The 22,617-nt window shown below is 35.3% G+C and overlaps 4 protein-coding genes, 1 long non-coding RNA gene and 1 other non-coding gene across 6 annotated transcripts; 5 read left to right on the top strand and 1 right to left on the bottom strand.

Moving 5' to 3' along the window:
* Positions 1-1,119, top strand: LOC132179183 (uncharacterized). The gene is made up of 3 exons (XR_009439893.2): positions 1-110; positions 363-397; positions 899-1,119. It is a non-coding gene; the product is annotated as an uncharacterized LOC132179183 (long non-coding RNA).
* Positions 22-122, top strand: LOC132180137 (U6 spliceosomal RNA). Its single transcript, XR_009440032.1, has one exon. It is a non-coding gene; the product is annotated as a U6 spliceosomal RNA (small nuclear RNA).
* Positions 1,120-1,300: 181 nt separating the features above from the next.
* LOC148586178 (uncharacterized) lies at positions 1,301-2,229 on the top strand. The gene has a single exon (XM_088515952.1). The coding sequence runs from the start codon at positions 1,661-1,663 to the stop codon at positions 2,048-2,050; it is 390 nt and encodes a 129-aa protein (XP_088372078.1). The 5' UTR covers positions 1,301-1,660; the 3' UTR covers positions 2,051-2,229.
* Positions 2,230-6,196: 3,967 nt separating this feature from the next.
* Positions 6,197-13,213, top strand: LOC132179888 (serine carboxypeptidase-like 18). The gene is made up of 14 exons (XM_059592678.2): positions 6,197-6,440; positions 6,535-6,671; positions 10,159-10,235; positions 10,349-10,471; positions 10,557-10,659; positions 10,779-10,816; positions 10,901-11,002; positions 11,198-11,284; positions 11,737-11,895; positions 11,984-12,055; positions 12,147-12,265; positions 12,514-12,627; positions 12,756-12,810; positions 12,956-13,213. The coding sequence occupies exons 1-14, from the start codon at positions 6,250-6,252 to the stop codon at positions 13,037-13,039; spliced, it is 1,461 nt and encodes a 486-aa protein (XP_059448661.1). The 5' UTR covers positions 6,197-6,249; the 3' UTR covers positions 13,040-13,213.
* A 91-nt stretch (positions 13,214-13,304) lies between these two features.
* Positions 13,305-13,985, bottom strand: LOC148586179 (uncharacterized). The gene has a single exon (XM_088515483.1). It carries the CDS (start codon positions 13,983-13,985, stop codon positions 13,305-13,307), a length of 681 nt encoding a protein of 226 aa, XP_088371609.1.
* Positions 13,986-21,891: 7,906 nt separating this feature from the next.
* LOC148586180 (uncharacterized) lies at positions 21,892-22,332 on the top strand. Its single transcript, XM_088515484.1, has one exon. The coding sequence runs from the start codon at positions 21,892-21,894 to the stop codon at positions 22,330-22,332; it is 441 nt and encodes a 146-aa protein (XP_088371610.1).
* The last annotated feature ends 285 nt before the right edge of the window (positions 22,333-22,617 follow it).

A 22,617-nucleotide genomic window follows, 5' to 3' on the forward strand; every position in this document is an offset into this window, starting at 1 on the left:
CGAAGCAGGACATGGGAGTTTGTCCTTCGGGACATCCGATAAAATTGGAACGATACAGAGAAGATTAGCATGGCCCCTGCGCAAGGATGACACGCATAAATCGAGAAATGGTCCAAATTTTTTTTTCTTCCTCTGTCATCTCGCAAATTTGTGCTTCTTTGGCTTCATTCTCTCTCTTCTTCGTTCTTTTTGGTTTTTGGTTTTTGGTTTTTGTCGTCGTTTGGAACAGCAATACCCTCTCATCCGACGTCTTCATCGGCGGTGGAAAGATTGCATTTTTGAAATGATTTTGTGTGTTTCTTAGACCCTTTTGGATCAAATTTAATTGGGTGGTTTTGATTTTGGTTTTTGTTCATTTGCAGGGTTCCATTGCAGAAGCCAGAAGGTGTTTTTTCAGGTAAATATAACTATGTGTTTACAGTTTTAGTTGTGGAAAGGCTTTAGTCGGGGGAATTTACTGCCCTGTCTTTTTCTTTTCTTTTCAAAATTACCTCATAGGGATTTGTTTCAATTCTAAATTTATCCCATTTCTCTTAACTATCATCTAAATTTGCGGTCTGTGATGAAGATTGGATATTAATTCAGTTTGGATTCAAGTGTTTTTGCTGTTACACACAAAAAGAGCCAATTTCTTCACCTTCTGGAGAAAGGCATAATGGTTCTTGTCAAATATGTAAGGTCAAGGCCATAGATTTGCATCAATGACATTGATCCATTGCTCATAAGTTCTCCAACTGTGAGACAGAATACTTTAACCATGCACTTCATTGGAATTTAATGGTGTTTCAATTGGGTCCAAGAGTATGAGTTCTTTAAGTTTTTTTGTTAGCTTATGCGATTGAAGATTTGGATTTGTCATCTATTACAAATTATGTATTGGCTTCTCCTTTCTCTGCAGAATTTGTGGTTGATGGAGATGGATGGGTACTCTTGAATTTGTTATTTTGAATGCAGATAATTGGATGGGTAGTCTTGATTGTAAGGTGCCTCCAGAGTTCATTATGAAGAGTTATTACGAGATCTCTTAGAATTCTTTTTAAATTTGAAATTTTCAAATTCATAAATTTCAGCGATCTATATTATCTAAGCGTCTAAAATAAGTCATGTTTCAGAACTTAATGAGGAAGTTACCTTCATCCATCGCAATAAATTTTGAAATATGACTTATTTTAGACACTTAAATGATAAAGACAGCTGAGATTTATGAATTTAAGAATTTCAAATTTAAAATGGCCGTGGAAAAACTATAAGCACCATATATGGTGAATAGTATCTTCCTATATATCAGTATGATGTATCTTCCTATATATCAGTATGATGTTTGTTGTAATTGTCACCTTTTTTTTTTTTCTTAATCGTTATATTTTATTACATAATTGTTTGTTTCACTGACGATGTTTTCGATTTTGGCGGACTACTTTTACCTTATTATTTTGTATTGGGAGCCTTGTTATGTCCTTTCTATGGTCTCCCTCTGCTTGCCGTCCCATGCAAAATGTTGATGCCACTTCCAAGACCCTAAAATCCACACACCCCCAAATACTACACAAATCCCTCTCTCTGCTTGACCAGCTCACACTTCCAAGCTTCTCTCATTTCTTCAATCCAATTTTCTTTTCACCATTTCTTGTAAACAAAGCAATAGAGAGGCATCATAACCATGAAGAGCAAATCAAACGAGCAAAGCAAGTTGATGCACTACATCTACATGTTATCACCCATTAGGATCCTAACGAAGGCCACAGAGTTTTACGTGAAAAGCATGGTGGATTGTGCGGGAAGAGCGGGACATGGTGCTGCGGTGGGCAACCCTATTGCGCCAGTCTCACGCTTGCCTAATGACGATGAGGTTTTGAGGCAGCTTCTTAGAAAGGCTTCGAAGAGAAATATGGACAATAAGGTGAGCTTTGATATGCATAGGCAACAAGAGGTTAGGAGTTACAGTGTTGGGTTGGGAAAGATTGGGAGAATTGATGAGGACAAGCCTTGTTATTTTGAGGAAGATGATGTCAATGCGAAGAGAAGAAGTTATGGTGTTAAGAGGAGTTAGTGATGGATTAGATACTAAAATCAAACATGCATGGGAAGGGATAAAGCTAGTGATTAGAGAGATTGAGCTTTGGGTCTATGGGCCAGCTAAATTATTATTAGTGATTAGTTATGGTGTGCATAGTGTTAAATTATTCTTTGTAAGTTAAAACTAATAGAAATAAATGAATTTAATAATTTAATTTATATTCTAACATTTTCTCTTACATGTGGGTTCAAACTTTTATTTAATAGGCGAAACTTAACAAGTAAAATATTTAAGTGAAATGAGAGTGAATGACAGAGACATGATTCGAACTCAGGACCTCTGATCTGATATCATATTAAATCGACAATTATCACAAGAGTTTTAACTTTTGAGATAACTGGTGATTTACTATTTTTTTATAATTGTTGGGTCGATGAGTAATAGAAATTCCTTTTTACTAGCCATAATGTTATGAGAAATGCTATTTTGCATTCTCTCACCATTTTCTCTACGTACTCGGTTAACATATCATGTTCAGTCTATTCTTATACCAATCTTAGTTAAAAAAAAATAAAATAAAATAAAATTTAAGGGTAGATTGAGCATGCCACGTCAGCTGAATATGCTAGAAGAACGCTAAGAAAATGCAAAATAACATTTATCTAGTGTTGTTATGTTATCCGTGAATGAATGAATGAGAGAGATTCTGCCGCCGTAGCTAACCGTTTTCTCTTCTAACGGTCAAGGGAATGTGGAACAGAGGGGCTGCTGTTGTTGAAGGCAAGGTGAGGCCGAGAATAAAACCATTGAGAGAGATAGAATGGCGCTTTTTAACTGATAATGGTAGGGTTTCCCCTTTTTTCCTTCAAGGGCGATATTTAGTATTTGCTGGCCAGGGAAATATATATATATATATATATATATATATATATATATATATATTAAGGCAAGATGCCAACGTGTATTTTTTAATGACGTGGACTTCATTATGGACATGGCAATGGCATGTATGTGGCCACATGAGTCATGGGACTCATTTCTTGTCTAAATCATGAAATTATTAATTGAAATAAGAAGCGAACATGGGGTTATGATTCGAATTTAGAATTTTTACTATGATAAATTTAATAATTTAATCAATATTTTAACATTTTATGTCTTATGTGTGGAACAATTTTGGACAAGTAACTCTCCCCCGCCGCTTCTAGGGATCTTTTGGATAATTTTGGCGTATAAGAATCAATTTGATACAACTATAAACATAAGGGATCAAGTAAGTAAATTTTTCTAACTGATAAATTTAACTCTTATTGATTTGGCTCGAACATTATATATATATATATATATATATATATATATATATATATATATATATATATATATATATATATATATAGTACCAGAGTTATTTCAACATAGTATCAAAGCCACTTTTTTGTGGCCTTAAACGTCATTGACATTTTCGGGTGTTCTCTCCAACAATTTTATTGTTCCGCTACATCCACCTGCCACACTCGTCCATGCGTTACCACGCTCCGATCAGGTTCGATGCGCCGATCTGATAATCACCCAAGTGGGCTAATTTTCTTTTTATTTTTGGCTCAAGTCAGCCCTGGCCTATAGTCAGCCCTTTTTAAGTTTTGGCCCTAGTTGGCCATTTTGAAGTTTTGGCTCATTGTCAGCCCTGGCCCGTTGTCGGCCATTTTGAATCTGCATTCACCAACCACTTGCCGCCCTCACTGGTCATCGCCAATCTCTATCTCCTCCGGCAGTTGCCACCATCTACGGCTTGTTCTCGGCCTCCGCCACCGCCATCATCATTGTTTAAGATTTCAAACTCAAGGTTCTAAAATATTCCACCTGAGTTTGAGGGAATGTTAGAATATACGAAAAATATAATATATTTTTTGTATATTCCATAATTACATTAATATTGAATATTTTCTATTTATGGGTTGATTGTAATCAAATCAAGAAGATTTGATTACTATACTTGTATTTAGACATTCTCCTATAAATAGGAACATTTGTATTATAGACAAAAAAAGTTAATGAGCACAATGTAACCCTTAGGGGTATTCCGAATTGTGGACATTAGTGTCTAACACCGAATCACTCGTAAAGTTTTTTGTCTTCTTTCTCTCTCTTGCTTCCGCTCATATTTCCGCATATTCATTATTTCAACATCACATATGGAATAATAGTTTTAAATTTTGTAATATGGTGAATTCTGAAGAGCAAATATTACACCTTATTTGTTGGGATATTAGTAAAAGAATCATGGAGAGAGGCAAGTTCAAAATGGGTGACCAAACTTTTTTTTTTTTTTTTTCTTGGTGGTGGTAGAATTTTTTTTTTAATAACTTGTGATTATTTCTGTAAGAGATCATTTGTAATTGTTTGATTTGGATTTAGTTTCCCTTGTTTGATGTAAAGAACCGAGTTTTAGCTTTCTTACCTATGTGTTTGGGTGTTTAAGTTTTGTTTGTAGTGAAATGAAAATTTTACTCATCTAAAAAGGAAATTCATCTTTTACCTTTTTTTATTTTATTTTTATTTTTTTATTTTTAATTAAAAGGATGAGAATGGGCGACCAGTGTAATTTTCCCCCTTGGGGGTTACCATCGGGGTCCCCACCCGCTGTGTTTGGGTGTTTAAGTTTTTTTTTTTTCTTTTTTGTTTTTTACTCAAAAAGGAAAATATATTTTTTATTTTTTTCCTAGTCTATCGATTGATTAATTAAGGAAAGAAGTGTATGGAAAGTTTGGTAAGGAGCTGTCGTTCTCATCCTCTAGAGTTTGGCAGTAGTGCATCCGTCTAATCTTCAATCACCGTCGTATATGATCATCATCACTGACGCCGCTACTTGATTGATTGTTTTGGTCACGTGACCACCTACACGCTTGATCTAACGGTTCTCGGAAGTAGTAGACTGCTGACCTGATTGGTTGTACTTATACCCCACGTGCAAAACTACCCCTTCCCCTATGTTTGGGGATATTATTCACGTTAGTATGTTGGTGACCCATCATTTTTCCTTTATACTTTCAAAGAATATCGATCTCTCCATCAATAGTAATAACTAAGACCATTTTTAATTAGCTCTTTAAATTTTTATTTGAAGAATCGCCTTTTAAAAGAATTAAACATCAAAATATGTATGTCTTTATTTTAGTCGCTCTCCCTCTATTTTTTTATTTTTTTATATTAAAAAATAAATAACTTTTACTTTTTGACTCTGCATTTAGAGAGGATGATGGACAAGAGTTTAAATTTAATATTGAGTGAAGAGTTTGTTAATTAAATATTCTTTTTAGTGAGTTTTGTTAAAATTTTAGAGAAAAGCTAAAAGTAAATTAAGAGTTCAATGTAAATACTCTTAAATATTTAGTAAAAAGCAAAAAAAAAAAAAAAAAAAAAAATTAACTACTACTTTTTTTTTATTTTTTTTATACACACTTCAGATTTTCTATTTACTATCTATTTTATTAAAATATTATTCTTTAGTTTTTTATTTATATATTTTTTTAAAAATAGCAGTTTCAAACTACAAGGAATGTTATTTTAAAGGTTGAACGATCATTTTTTTTTTTTTTCAAACTACATATATATTTTGAAATCTCTAAACTAAACCGACATGTAATGTCTTAGATAATGGAGGCCTTATTATGTAATTACCCAGAAAATATGAATACTAATTAATATTCGTCTACCTTTTTTTTTTAACAATTGACACTGTTTGAACATGTATATGTGTAAATTAATAAATTCACTGAAGTAAATAAATTCACTGTTGGAACACATAATGTCACATAATGATTGGTCCCCGCAATTAATTAACTAAACTTCAGTGCCCTGCCCACGCAGTCAACGAGGTATGAGACGAAAATAACATCATAAAAAAGAATAAAAAAAAATTCTCTTCTCATATTAAATTACAATTTATTTTTAAAAAATTAAACAGATAAAAACAAATATATTTAATTATTTAATCAATATTTTAACATGATTATAATATATTTAATCAAAATAATCTATCATGATTAACATGGTGATGAATTCTATTTGTAGTTGGTATGAACAACATGTATTGTACGTTTAAGTAAACTTGAATTCAGCTGCCATTCTTCTTATTGATGGTGCCAAGTAGTCGAGGTATATATAAAAAAACCCAAGATCCAGTTCAAACCCAGGAACCAAATATTGAGACAGTTGTTAAAGGAAAGTTAGATATGGTAGCAGCAGAAGCTTCTGATAATATGCTGCTTTTAACGAAGCCTTTCATCTTTGTTAATCTCACAAAATGGGTGTCTTTGCGTTTGCTTATTCTAATACTTGTCTCAGCAAATGTAGCCTTTTCTGGCTCCATCGTCAAGTATCTTCCAGGCTTTGATGGTGAGCTTCCATTTAAGCTCGAAACCGGGTAAGTTTTTGTATATATATATATATACGGTAATGTAGAAATATGTTCATTTTTATGGGGAAATTGGTAATTAAGGGTTTTAATTGGGTTTCAGATATATAAGCGTGGATGATTCGGAGCTATTCTACTACTTCATTGAGTCCCAAGGAAACCCTCAAGAAGACCCTCTTTTTCTATGGCTCACTGGAGGCCCTGGCTGTTCTTCTTTCTCTGGAATTGTCTATGAAATTGGTATTTCTATCATCATATATATATATATATATACACACACACACATTATACGCTTATCTATGAAATTGGTTTTTCTTTTATCCTTTATTAATTTTCTCATTTAGCTAGACAAAGCTCTATGAAATTGGTTCTTTTCTTGTCCTTTTGTTCTCATTTTCCGAGACAAAAACTGATTTAGTTGATCGAATCCATTAAGCATTAGGTTTGTTTGATAAAAAAATTTAGAATTTCTTTTTGGTTGAAAAATACTTTAACATGACGATTGACGTAAAAATAAAAGTAATTTTGAGTATTTGGTATTCGAAATTATTTGTTAATACTTTTACTTTTTTGAAAAATTTCCTCAATAACGTTGTGAATTGAGGACACTTTCAAATATATATATAACTTGAATTGCAATTTTTTTTTTTTTTTTTTTTTTTCTAAATTGAGAACTGAACATTATTTTTTAATGTTATAAATATTTTGTTTTCAAACATATTAATCTGAAATTATTTTTAAAAAATAAGTTAGAAAACACTAATATATATTGTATCCAACTACTGGTCTCGTATGCCTAAGATACGTGGATTATTTGGCATAGTTGCATTGCATGCTTTTGTTAAAAAAAAATGATGTTGACAATAATTAGAAGTTGTTGCTAGTAAAGCAGCGAAATTTGAGGGATACGTGGGCTTTATTCAAAAAAAATTATTATATTGGTTCCTATGATTTAAACTATTTTCAAATTGCATTATTTGCTCATTTTATTTTTTAACGTGATCAAATATATATATTTAATTCATTCCCTCCATATTCCATTAGATTTTTTTGAAGGATAAGGTGTTATAAAACCACATAATTAAGAACCACCATAATTTCAACATGTGTACAAAACCCAATCTCATCTTGACACATGGCAAAAAAAACACTAAAAAGTAAAAAAAAAAACAAAAAAACAAAAAAAACAAAAAAAAAAGAGAAAGAGAAAAGTAATTGAGGGGGTGTGTCTATAGCTCTCTTCTCCACCACTCATGGGAGGATAACCCCCTCTTTACTGCCGGGAAGAGAAGAGCTCCCCACCTCCCAGGTGGACGGCCTCCCAGCCACATTTTTTTTGTTCTTTTGTTCCTATTATTTTTGGATTTTTTTTTTTTTTGTCTTTTTTAATTTTGCTAGGTGTCATAGTTTTACTTCACTAAGCCCCATGCTTGTACAATAGAATATGGACGGAATACTTTATTTAATAAAATGAAAACAAAAGGTGCTAATTAAGTGATAGAATTAAAAATTGAATGAGTGACTTACCAATAAAAAAAAAATTAAATAAATAAATAAATAAAATGAGCGATTTGATAAATCACGAGGACCAATGTAATAATTTTCCTTTTATTTTTATTTTTTATTAACTGGTAAAATGATTCAATAATGCTAGAAATTACTTTTTTATTTTATAATTATTTGGGAATGCTAACGTGGTAGTCCCAACTAACTCTTGATTTTTTTTTTTTTTTTTTTTTTTGATAATAATTAACTTAAGGGTTGATTGTGACTATCACATCAACACTATTGTAAAAAAAATTATGAGATAAGAATATAATTTTTAGCATTATTTTTATTCATTTCAATCCATAAGGTTTAGCTTTGAGAATGAAACGGTGTTCGAACATGTTGTATTAACGAAAAATGCTACACAACTCCTTAAGTGTATACTTTCTGATGAAGTAGCACTAAAATTTTTTAGTGTTACGTCAAAGAGTGTGGGGGTGGAACGTGTGTAACATTTTCGAAGTGTTATTAGTTTAATATATCATTTTAGTGGGTCTTTTTTATTTTATTTTTATTTTTTTATATTCAATTCTTTGGAGACTATACATGCCCAATTGTGGGGGTTAAAGAAAGAGTTTCTAGATTTTATTCCCCCTTTTTTTATTTTTATTTTTATTTTTATTTTTTTAATTCAGATTTTATTCCCTTGATCATGAAAAGTGGGTAAGATTATTAGTTGTTGACTAGTTGTTTTGAAAAGTTTTATATTGCCAAGGCCTTTTTGGGTGTAGAGAATGGAATAAAAGTCTATCAGAATTTCACCAACAAGCATCCGGGTCGGTCTAGGTCATTTCTCAACAAAAATTTAAGAAAAATTATATTGAAGCAAATATATAAATTATAAAACATATTACTATATATGTACTGACACGTCAAATCTTTGTTTATTTAAGGGGAAACTTTACTTACCCTCTTATACTTTCGCGGTTTTCGCAGACACTCTCCTATTGTTCAAAAACTCTCACTTTGATGTATTCAATTTTCGTTTCCTTCCACTTTGCCCCTTCCGTTAGGATTTTTTAGTTAAATCAAACGGTCAAATGAATAAAAGTCTTTTATACTCCTAAATTTTTTTAAATTCCAAATTTACCCTTATTTATAAATAAAAAATTATTATTATAATTATTATATTAAAAAAATAAAAAAATAAAAAAGTGACCCACCGGGGGTCACTTGTGACCCGTCGGTGGGTCACACGCCGTCGCTTTTCTTTTTTTCTTTTTTAATATATAATAATAATAATAATAATATGATCTGTGGGTCACAATACGGGTGGGTTAGATCCACCGAAAAACCCACGGGTCAGGATTTTTAAAAAAAAAAAATAATAATAAAAAATAAGGGTAAGATTGGAATTTCACACTCCTCCGTTAGGATTTCACAGAAAATCCTAACAGAATGGGCAAAATGGAAGGAAACGAAAGTTGGATATATCAAAGTGAGAGTTTTTGAATAATGGGAGGGTGTCTGCAAAAACCACAAAAGTATAGGAGGGTAAGTGAAGTTTCTCCTTTATTTAAACTCCACGTGTGTCATGCACTTGAACTTACTACATTATGAAGGCCTTTCACCAAATTTTCATACTTTAATCTAGCTAGGAAAAATTTCAATTATTTCCCTTTTTATTTTATTATTATTTTTTATTTTTTAAATAAAGGTTATTAATTTTTAGATGTTTGCAATGCATGTCAAGTGTCAACCTTTCCGTCCAAATTCAGTTTTAAATCAAATTATAACTGAGAAAGTAAAATTTCCAAAATACCCTATTTCAACTTCAAGGTATTTTTGTAATTTTATAAACGTTTTAAGGGCATTTTGAAAATTTCACTCATCAACTGTCTGGCCCATGAGGGAGCGCTCCCATGAAATATTTTTGGCCCATTTTGATGTTTTAACCTAGTTGGGGATTATATTTATAGTCGCTTCTTACTAAAGTTTTGTACGATGTATCATTGACGCCTCTTATATTTCTTTCGAAAATAGTGAAGAACCTTGCTAAAACTTTGTTGACATAACTCTTAGTCCTGAATTAAATAAATCTCTGTATTTTGTAATTACTTGTTGAGCTCTTCTTATTTTTCACATTTCACCGATTCTGAAAAAATATAATAGATTCCTAACAGTACTTCTCTCGTAATGAAAGAACAAAAATTGTTATCTGATCAAAAATTGTGTGCAGGTCCTATCGAATTTGATATTAACACCTACACTGGGGGCTTACCAAGATTGATAAACTACACATATGCATGGACAAAGGTTCAAAATGCAGCCTTCTTCACTCCACCCCCTCCTCTCTTAATTCTTTTTTTCTCCTGCTTTCCGGTACAATTCTCATATTAATTAATCTTCATGTGGTGATAAATGTGCAGACAGCGAGCATCATATTTCTAGATGCACCTGTTGGCACTGGTTTTTCCTATTCCACAACTCAAGAAGGCTGGCCTAGCTCAGATTCTAAATCAGCAGAGCAATCTTATCAATTCCTAAGGAAGGTATGCACAAAACTCATCCTTCAACAAGGAAAATTCTTACTTTTTTCTTAAAAATATTCATTTATGTTTTTGGGGTATGATGCAGTGGTTGGATGAACACCCACAGTATCTCCCAGTTCAACTATTTATTGGTGGTGATTCTTATTCAGGCATGACTGTTCCACTAGTTACTAAAAAAGTCATAGATGGTAAGATAGTTTAATTTCTTGATAATTAACTAGAAACTTGAAATTATTTCTTCATTGAAATCAAACCTTTTTGTATTTAATTACACTAAACTAAGCTTGGTATATATATGGACTTGCAGGTGTTGCTGCTAAAGTAAAGCCACGAATGAATCTCAAAGTACAGATTCACTTACCACATTAATTGAGGAGTTTCGTTTTGCTTTTGCACTATAGTTTTGACATTTTTTTCTAATTGTCTCAGGGGTATCTAATTGGGAGCCCAAGAACAGATTCTATTATTGATGAAAATTCCAAAATAGTATTTGCTCACCGCATGGCACTCATATCAGATGAACTTTATGAGGTGAATCATTATATACATTGTCGAACCACGTTAAATTTGTGTCTCAACTTTCTCTTAATCTCTCTCTTTTCAATTCTATGTTGTTCATCATTATTGTGCACATTAACAACTATATATATATAACATTAATGTTGACAATGGAGGCAGATACACTTCTTAGCTCTGAGATTTTGTTATGGTTTACACATTTTTCAGCAACTCAAAACAAGTTGTAATGAGAGTTATGTGAACGTAGATCCATCCAATACAGCATGTGTCATGGCTCTTGCATATTACGAAAAGGTGAGATGGATTTATATATATATATAGTTATCGATCAGTTTTTGGAGAAACTTCACAAAGAACTCTCGAATTACCGCACGTTTTGAAAAGATCTTTCTAAATTTTAAAAACTCTCAATTTCACCCATCGAACTTTTAATTTGATGCAATTTACCCCCTCCATCAATTTTTGTCATTAAAACCCCTAAAAATACAAAATTACCCTTAGATTTTTTTTTTTTATTTTTTTTTATTTTTTTTTTAATTTGAAATTAAGGGTAATTTGGAGTGTTTTAAATTGACTGCAATTGAAAATTGAAGGGGTTCAAATTGAGAGTTTTTAAAGTTGGGGTTTTTTTCTCAAAATGCGCGGTAGTTTAGAGGTTTAAAGTGACGTTTCCCCTAAGATTTATTTACTCATGAATTTTGTTCATTAAGATACTAACTAAGTGATATAATTCTCCAAAATTGCAGTGCATCGAAGATCTTTTTACTAATGATATTTTGGAACCAACGTGCGCTTTTGCATCCCCGAAACTAAATACAGAAATGGGTACTAGAAGATCTCTACAACAACAAAATCCAACAGATTTCATACTTTCACCTCCCAGAATTCCTGAAGAATGGTGTCGGGTAATTAAACATACTTGTTTGAAACATCTACAGCCGTACGATGAATAACCAGTTCATGATCACTTCCATCCATCTTCTCTGTCTGCAGAATTTTAACTATGCATTAGCGTATATGTGGTCAAATGACGAAAGGGTTCAAGAAGCTCTACACGTTCGGCCGGTTTGTAATTAAATTCTTTAGGGTGATGATGTTTGGGTTGAAATGATATTATATTGATTTGATCAGATGATGTGATTTGTGATGGCACCAGGGTTTTGTGTTGGATTGGAAGAGGTGCAACAAGAGCTTATCATACACAAAAGATATCCCAAGTGTGGTTGAAGTTCATCGATATCTTAGTCAATTTGGCTTACAAGTCCTTGTAGAAAGGTAATCACTTCATATATATATATATATATATATATATAGAAAGATAGACGGAATTAGAGGAAATGATCAATTTCTTACAACAGGCTTTCCACGAAAAATTTTAAGATATTTCTTGTTAAAATTTTGATTAAATGATTAAAGTTACCTATTTTTATTAGCTTATTTTTTTAAGATAAATAACGATTTAACATGACATCAGAGCTAGACGTTTCATATGACTGTTACTAAAGATTTTGCTCTTACCACAGTGGTGATCGCGATATGGTTGTTCCTTTTGTGGGCACGGTGAAGTGGATAAAGTCTCTAAATTTGACGGTTGCCAACGATTGGCGACCTTGGTTTGTTGATGGCCAAATTGCAGGGTGGGTATTCTTTGCAATATATATATTCTAATTTTTTTTTTTTTACCTAAATATATATTAATCTGTTAATTCTTGATTTTTTGTTTTTTTTTTTGGTAATTGAAAAATACGTTAATTCTTGAATTTAGGTACACAAGAAAGTATTCAGAAAACGGATTTCGTTTAACATATGCGACTGTAAAGGCAAGTAAACCATACTCTTATTTGTTATTTATTCATTTCGACTACTTTTTCTTATATATATATATATATATTTTTTTTTTTCCTTTTTCCTTTTTTTATTTTTGGATATATAAAGATGGAGAAGTTTTGCTTTGTCTTTGTATAGGGTGCTGGTCACACAGCTCCGGAGTACTACCGTAGAGAATGTTACCACATGTTTAAAAGGTGGGTTCATTATTACCCATTGTAATTAATTAAGGGTTGGAGCTAGCTTCAATGAACATCCGGCATTTGCTCCATGTGTAACGATCGAGCTAGCTTCTCTTATTTTATAATCTTTTGGTGCTTCGTTTATGTAATTCATGTACTAATTAAGAACATTTTATAAGTCTAAGAAGTAAGAAGTGCAAGCAGAAGTTTATGATCAAATAGTGTATTTTTTTTTTTTGAAAAGTTTAATCTCATCTCATTATTTAATCAGAAACTTGCTCGGCAAGTACATATTCATGAATACACTAGGGATACCCCCTTATCTGTAAACGTTCTTCACTGATTTCTAAGGCATACATAGCTAAGGAGTGGGCTGTTACATTAGCCTGTCTGTTGACATGGTTTACCCGCCATTCCATCAGGTGTTGACGGTTTGATCGAGCTTCTTCTATCACCATCTCATAACGTCCTCTCCAGCTTCCTTCTCTTCGTAAAGCCTGAACCACTTCTAATGCATCACCTTCGAGTATTAGTTTCCTCTTACCCATCAATCGACTAACTTCTGTTGGATGCCACGTAGCTACTACTTCCACTGAATCCCGATCCGTAGTAGCCGGTTTTGACATGCAGAAGGATGCTATCACCATTCCTGCATGATCACGTAGTATGGCTCCCACCCCCATACGATTCATCTCTTTGGATATAGATGCATCCCAATTCATTTTTAAAAAATCATCTGGTGGCTTCTCCCATTTCTTGCTGCTTAACGAGGTTTCTGCATGACATCCGTTCTTTTTGCCCATCGTTTCCACCACTTCGTAGCTTACCATTGGCTCCCTTGCCTCCCTCAGTATCGCTGCCGGTGGATGAAGATCACCCCCGTGTACAACTATGTTCCTTCTGAACCAGATTTGACAAGCGACTGTAACAAAAAGTTGGAAGTCTGCTTCATCTAGTTTTTCCATCAGCTTTAAAGCCACTTCCATAAAAGGAGCATATTCAATGGTGGATTTCTGAATAGCAGTTGGACATTCCAGCTAAACGTCCCTTGCTGATTGGCAGCTCCAAAGGATATGACTCACCGATTCTACATATAAACCACAAGCTGGGCACATAGGGTCAGAAATGATTTGTCGCCTCTGGAGATTCTCTCGTGTAGGGAGAATATTTTGACAGGCTTTCCAAAAAAACATTTGCAATGCCTTCGATCCCCTGATTTTCCAGATTGACCTCCAAAGATCTTGGTTGGATTGCACAGTCGAAGAGGATCCCTTCTCCCTCTCCAGACCCACCTTCGCCAAATGGTAGCCACTTCGAACAAAATAGTCGCCATTTTTTGTAGCCCCCCATACTAGCTAGTCCGACCTTCTACCAGGACAAATCGCCAAACTATAGATTCTGTCCACTTCCATTGAAGAGAAATTCTCTTTCAGAATCTGGATATTCCACCACTGCTTGGCTTGATCTACCTGTGCATTGCTAGGGGAGGAAAGGTTGGGTGATTAAATCCGGTTTGTAGAGGTCGAAGGGATCCACCTATCCTCCCATATTCTTATGGACTTGCCATCTCCAACCCGCCACAGCATACCATCCGTAAGAATACTTCTAGCTTTCCAAATGCTTTGCCAAGCATATGATGGATTACTCCCTAGGGTGGATACCAGAAAAGAGCTGTCTGGAAAATATTTTGCCTTGAGTATTCTTCCAACTAGTGACTCCGGATTTTGCAAAATGTGCCATCCTTGTTTGGCTAGAAGGGCTTGATTAAAAACTTCTATATCGCGAAAGCTCAAACCCCCTTTGTCTTTTGATAGGCTCATTTTTCCCCAACTCATCCAAGCAACCTGTGATAGGTTCTCCTTATGTCCCCACTAGAATTTTCCCATCATCGAATTAATCCTGCGACACAAATTCTTAGGAAGCTGAAAACTCATCGTATAGGTAGGAATAGTTTGGATAACTGCCTTTAATATATTGAAATAGTGTATTTCAATATATAAAAAGTAATATTACTACTCCATTTTCTAAGCTATAACGACATTGGACGATCCTACTGTTGAGGAATAATCCCACATTGCCTGTGGACAAGATCTTGTACATGTTTATAAGGAGTTAGCAACCATCTCTTATTGATCCGGTTTTATGAGATGAGTTAGGCCCACAAATTTCTTCATGGTATTAGAGCCTACCACAGGACGAATATGGCCCACACTACTTACCCCGTAACAAGGATTAGGAAAAATATTGGCCTGCACGTGAGGGAGAGTGTTGAGGAATAATCTCACATTGCCTGTGAATAAGATCTTGGGCATGTTTAAAAGGAATTGAGATAAGTTAGGCCCACAAATTTCTTCACCTACGAGGGTAATTTTTTTTTAATATGATCAAACAAAGGAGAATGAGAAACTCCCCTTGCCTGCATACCATTTAGATGGGGAAGAACATATGTTGTATCAATTCTTTTGGGAGAGCGAAGAGTTGTTGCAATGGGAGAATCTCAAAATGGGTCTTTAATCACAATATGGGCGCAGAAGAAGCGCCCAATTAAGCTCTTGCAACAGTGCATTAGTGTCAGTTGAGAATATATATATACATATATGAATCAAATACATATATATGAAGCAAATGAATAATCTTAAAACATGGGAATCAACCTAGAACAGAGGAGAAGATTGTTCAAAGGATTAACTGTGAAATTAATCAGAACAATAATAGCTGCCTGATGTGGTATTTTGTTTACCAAAATATATCAATAATAAAATTTACCACTCGCAATAGGACGAATCCTTGTAGGATAAAGCTATAGAGAGGGTGTCGAACCTCAAGAACTGTAGGGGTTTTGCTATCAAATTTAGAAGAATTAAAATTAACTTAATTAAAAAGAGATTGATTTTATTTGTGAAACTAAAGTGCCTGAAAATAAAAGAGATTTAAAATAAGAGAGAGAGTGTAGGGTATTGACTTCACCTCTATCCGCACAACAACGGTTAATCATAATTAATCCCAGAAATTCATTTTATGCATGTTATAAATAAACAAGAAATTACCTTATTAAAGAATAAATATAATCTATATTCGGTTGGCACGGATCGTCCACCTAACCACTAAGATGCGGTACGACCCGTCTTCCCTAGGTATAAATTATCAAATTCTTTAACAGGATACATACAATCAATGAATAAGTGTAACCCATCTTCGGTTGGTACGGACCGTCTACCTAAATTACACCAAACTAGGGTGTAGTACAATCTGTCTTCCCTAGGCATGGCTTATCAAATCCTATTGATCATATGTCAATTATATTCATTGTATAACCATCATCCTCATAATCACAGAAAACAATAATGATTTGAGATCAACAAAAGTGAAATACTTTCCAAGACAAGGGAAGAATTTCATAAATATTGATTATGGAATTTAAGAACAATTGCATTTAATAATTAAGAACAAAATCAAAAGGTAGCAATTCTCATAGTTATACAATCAACATGCATAAATTGAAAATCTAGAAATTAAATACAATCAAACCATTGTGCTTGGATTGAGTTACATCAACACCCCACGAAGGGGTTTAGCTGCTCAGGATCTTCTAAGCTCCAAAGATAATTTTTTTATTTCTAGCTCTCGGAAGTGGTCTCTTTCTTCTATGTCTAGAGGCCTATTTATAGGGAATAAGAGAACCCTAAAAACCCTAGAATCCTTAAGAAAACTGGAGGTCAATCTGCCAGTTCAATTGGGAGACTGAAAACCTAATTCCAAGATGTCAAAATGCGTGTCCGCGCATTCTGGGGCCATGTGCGCTCGATCCTACGGATGTGCGCTCTAGCTTAATTGATGTGTGCGCGAGCGCAGGTGTGTGCTTGATCCTGGGTTGCATGCGCTCGAGCGTAGGCGTGCCCGATCTCAAGTGCAGCTACGCTCGATCCTAAGTCTAGAATGCTTCCAACTTTTGCCTTTTAAGCCCGATTTTCAATGGTTTGCCAAATAAAACCTGAAACATAAAAACAAAACAAAAATTAAACAAAAAACAATTGTAAGGAATTAATATATGCAAATTAAGGGGCTTGAATGTGCAATATTCAGCGCTTATCACTGCCAAAGGTAGAATTAAGTTGACTACCAAGAATCTAGAATTATAGAGAATTTGCAATTGTTCTGATGATTGAAGTTTGTGATGTATAATTCATTGATTGTTTTCTTTTGATGATGTAATTCGATTTGTGTGGATATAGGAAGGAATGGTTGTTTTTGTTTAATTTGTTGACGCAACTCTACTAGGTTGCTGTAGAATGTTAGTTGCATAATTTTGTCATTTGTAAGGGTGAAAAGCCAGATGGTTAATAATCGCCTGCTAACCGTTAACCACTAGCTGCATTAACTGCTTTTAAAGGTAGTTAGGAACGCTAACCGCCTTGACGGTTACAGTTAGTGGTTTGAGTTTAACTTATATCCGGTCGTGGCGCAAAACCCCACTTTTACAGCATCAAATAAAAACATAACACATTAGGACAATCAACTGAGAGCATAAAATTTCAATAGAAATGAAAACATGATCAAACAACCAATTATCACTTTTCCCATTCCATTCCTCCCCAGCCAGACACTGCCGTCGAAAGCCACCGCCGGACTCCACCAAAGCACTTTGCCGGACTCCACCAAAGGACACACAGCTGGAATCCACCCAGTTTGAGGTAGATAAAATGCCGGTTTTTGAGAATCAAATCAGCAACCCATCGAATCCATCGCTCTTTTGCAACCTATGGCCAATTGATTTTTGGTTCAAATCGGCAAGGCTTCCTCCCACAGCAAATTCTAAGAGCACATTGTAAAGCACAATCTCGTTCTTGGTTTTTGTGGGGTCTGCTCCAAATGTTTGAAGAAAGATAAAAAATCAAACAAAACTAGAATTTGAACTACTGATCAACATCATATTCTAAACTACTCACAAATTCCACAGATTCCATTATCGTGGAATCTGAACTACTCACAATCCCATTTGTGATTTAATGAGTTTTGGCCATTCTTGGATTTTGTGGTGGCTGCTCCAGATAATTTTCTTTTGTGTTTGAATGGGTTGGGCGGTGGCTTTGTTGGTGTGCCTATGGGTATTTTGTCTGCCAGGTTTGGTTGGGTTGTTCTTTTATGGGTTGGGCAGTGGCCTTGGGCGGATTCCGGAGGTGGCTTTTGGCGGATTCCGGCAACAGCGTTCAACTGGTTTAGGCGTTGAAAGGGAAAAAATATTTCTTTTGTCTATAGGTCTAGGTGGTTCCCGACAATGGGTTTTGGTGGATTCCGGAGGTGGTTATGGAGGTTTCCGTCGACGTATTCAGTGGGGGTGGAGGTGGTTTTGGCGTGGGTTTGTTGGCTTGTTGGCTCAGCGGGTTAGAATGAAGAAGAAATGGATGATGGGTAGGTTTGGTTGAAAAATCCAGTGTTTTCAATCTTATTTCATAGGATGGTTTTAGGTGATGTGTCAAGCTTATATTGGTTGCTGTAAAAGTAGTGTTTTACACCATGACCTCATAGTAGAGGCTCTCTACTGGTTTTAAGTTTTTTCAAAACCGTTAACTGTTAACTGGTAACTGTCTATATATATATATATATATATATATATGAAACAATGTTGTTTTTGTGTTTAAAATTTTAAATATATATAAAAATGTGTAAAAATATAGAAATGATGTCGTATGTACTACGTAGTATGATATTATCGTATTATCATAGAAATGACATCGTTTTGGTTTTATTTTTTGAAATTTTTAATTTTAAAAAGCAGTTAGCGGTTATTAGAGTTACAAACAGTTAACTGCTTAGGCGTTTAGCGGATTTTACTAACCGCCTAGGCGGTTACGATTAGCGGTTTTAGCCAATAACCGCTAACCGTAACTGCCTTTTTCATCCCTATTTATTTGCTGATATAGTAGAATATAATGAGAGAGAATTCATTGTTTGTTAAATCACTACTTAAAACTTAAGCTGGTAGGAATAGATGAATTTAATTATTTATATTCTAATACTCCCCCTCACCCTTAATTAACAGGGTCCAACGAATTCCGCATACAAACACAACATTGTCATTATCTCTCTCTAAGGTTCTCTCGTTGAGAATTATCTAGGGGTGAGGGTTTTCGGCTACTTCCTGTATGGTGATCGTGGAGGGTAAGAGGTTTGTTTTGAAAGGGTGTGGAGTTGGTGAGGGGTGCGTTTAAGCTGTCATGGAGGAGGATGGCTTTAGAGTTGAAAAGACATTGCAGTAAGATATCTGATACAGGAGAAATTTGAGAAATTGTTATTTTAATTTTGCTTGTGTGTTTTAGTTTTCCTTCTTCAATAAGGATTGGGTTTTTCATTTCCTATTAGGATTTGTTTTCCTTTTCTAATTTGGTTTGCTTTTCCTTTTCCTTGTTGATTTAGGAGGTGCATAGCCGATATAAATGCATCTAGTCTTGGGAAAAGTGCACTTTACCCCCCAAACTTTGGGGGGCTAAAGTGTAATTTTTCCTCTAGTCTTTGTTATATTGAAATTTAGTTTATACTATCAATTAAATGTAAGTCTTTCAGAGTTATTTCTCTGTTTGCTTATATGGGGCACTTAGGGACTTACTCTTCCCTATTTGTTATTTTCTCTTTTCCTGAATTCCCTTTTTTTATCTTCAATTCTTAGTTTCTACTGCTTTTATACGCTATCAGAACAATCTTAGTTCTGTCCAGCATCAGTTGGTATAAGAGAATCAATATATTTGATTGCTGGATTATTTGATTTGCTGTAATAAAATCTTCATTAAAGTCCCTATTAGAGCAATCAAGTCTTTCCTTATTGGATTATTGCCTTTATTTCCGTCCAAATTTTCAATCTTCCCTTTGCAGCCCGTTTTGACCTAGTAAACATCAAAATTAGCCCAATATCGTGAAACATGAATTTGTAGATATTTGAATTAGCTTTCCAACACCACCAAGTTTACTTAAATCCAATATCCGAAACTCGAGATATAACCTTTTTAGTAAAACTAGTCATGTGTGAATTTAACCAAAATGGGTAAAACTGGCTTGCAACAATATCTTTGTCGGAAGGGGAAAAAATGGGGATAACAGTACCAGCAGGAGAGATAGCTTAAGGACGGGCAGTTGGTGCACGCTACCTGGTACGAAAAATCTGGATGGAAAAACCTGTTAATAGAGAAGCCTTCAAAACGGTGTTGTCTAGGATTTGGCGAATGACAAGGAATGTTATATTCAAGGAATTGTAGCACAATATGTGGCTCTTTGAATTTGTTGAGGAGGATGACAAGAGGAGGGTGCTGGCAGGGAGGCCATGGTTTTTCGATCGACAAATCCTAGTCCTAAGTGAATTTGATGGGCAAAGTCCTCCATCACAAATGGTTTTTACACAGTCACCTTTCTGGATACAAGTTCATGACATGCCCCTCTTATGCATGACGAGAGGAGTTGGCTCAAAGATTGGAGAATCTCTTAGGGTCCTAGAGGACGTGGACGTGGACGTGGCACGAGATGGTGCAGGTCGGGCAAGATGCCTCAGGATCAGAGTAACGATCTATGTATTAAAACCTTTGGAGCATGGAAGAGCCTTGTCCGTAGGCAACAAATCCTATTGGGTGGAATTTAAATATGAGAAATTGCCATTATTTTGCTTCATATGTGGTTGTGTGATTCATGGAAGGAAGGGTTGCCCCGAAGGAGTGCAGCAACGGATGAGCACGGGGGACGAAGGTAAACAATAGGGAGTGTGGTTGAGGGCAGAACCTCCAAAACGGCAAAATTATTCAGGGCACGAGAGTGGCGGCGGGTACTCCTCATTGAAGGACCATGGAGCAAATACGGGGGGGTGGTGGTCCTGACGGTGGGCAGAGAAGGAAAGGTTCGGCTTCAGTGGAAACCCTACGTATCCTTCCCCCCCCCCCCCCCCCCCCCCAAAAAAATTCTTTACAGAAGGGAGTAGCGAAGATACAGCCTCCTGCCAGATTGGTGGCGTGACTCACAGCAAGTCTAATTTGAAGATCTTTAATGGTCAGGATTCTAAGGGAATGGGACATGATATTATGGTGCAGTAAAAAAGGAAGGAAAAGGCTTGACAAAGTGAGTCCCTGGTACTATGGGATGAGGAAGAAGTGGGATTCGATTGCACTCCCACAAGGAATGATGGTATAGCAAACCCTATGCCCCCAAGTGGCGAAACTCTCAAGAGTAGCAGCAAGGAGGTTGGCCTGGTGGACCCAGATGGTACGGGTGGCGAAATTACTCATATGGATTTTCACGTGGAAAGTAATGGGATTGAAATAGTGGATGAGAACATAAGTGTACACGCTGGCATGACGTGCGACTCTGGGATAAGTTAGCAGTAAAAAATTTCGGGAAAGCTTCAACCCTAGAACACTGGAAAAGACAAGCCCAAAAGGGTATAGTAGGTTGAGAGAAGGTATCAAAAGCCAGTGTAACAAAAAAAAAAAAAAAAAAAAAAAGAGGAAGAAGGATTCAGAGGGGATTGGTAATTTACAGGGTAGGAAGAGAAGAAAGGAGAACAATATGGCAACAAGAATTAGTCTGGATTCTAAGATATTGGCGGAGGCTGGATCATAGCCCCGCCAACAGTAATGATTCTCCTAAGTTAGAATTGCCGAGGGCTGGGGAACCCTCGAGTAGTTCGGGACCTTTACCAAATGGTAAAGGAGAATAAACCCCGAATTTTGTTTCTCATGGAAACAAAATGTACAAAAAAATGTATTAAAGGTTTACAGGTAAAATTGGGTTTTGTAGGTGCTTTTGATGTTGATTCTATGTGTCGCAGTGGGGGTTTGGCATTATTATGGAGAGAAGATGGGGAGGTAGAGATACATAATTTTTCTCGCAAACACATAAATGCTACAATCACTATATATGGAAGGAGGAAAACCTTGGAAGCTCACAGGTTTATACGGCCACCCAGACTGGACGAAGAGGCATGACGCTTGGGCATTTTTATCATACCTCAAACACTACCAACCTGTTCCTTGGCTGTGTCTTGGTGATTTCAATGAGATCTTAGATCAGTCTGAAAAAGTAGGAGCTGCTTTGAGGCATGATGCACAAATGGACCAATTCAGGACTACTATAGAGGAATGCAATCTCAGCGATTTGGGTTTTATGGGATCCAAATTTACTTGGACGAATTGTAGAATGGATGGGACATTTACCAAAGAAAGGCTTGATCAAGCGATGACTAGTAAAAATTGGTGTGAAATTTATACTCAGGCAGAAGTACATGTACTGGCAACTTGTTCATCCGACCATAAACCTTTGATCGTGAAAATTAATGACAAGCAAGAGGAGAGGGTGTAGTATCAAAGGTGATTCAAGGTGGAGGCCAGCTGGATGCTAGATGAAGAGTATAATGAAGTGGTGAGGCAGGCATGGGAGGAAGGGGTTTGCGGAGAGACTACGAAGCACATAGCAAGATTAAAATTAGCCAGCTGTCAAACGGCCTTAATAAGATGGAGTGGTAGGAAATTTGGAAGTGCCGAACGTAACTTCAAGAAGAAAAGAAAAGAGCTTGAATTACTACAAAGGGAGGAGAGGCCGGATAACCGTATTGAGATAAAGAAGTTGCGAGATGAGATAGAATTC

The sequence above is a fragment of the Corylus avellana genome, chromosome 4, assembly GCF_965113065.1.
Source record: "Corylus avellana chromosome 4, dhCorAvel1.hap1.2, whole genome shotgun sequence".
Classification (NCBI taxonomy): Eukaryota; Viridiplantae; Streptophyta; class Magnoliopsida; order Fagales; family Betulaceae; genus Corylus; species Corylus avellana.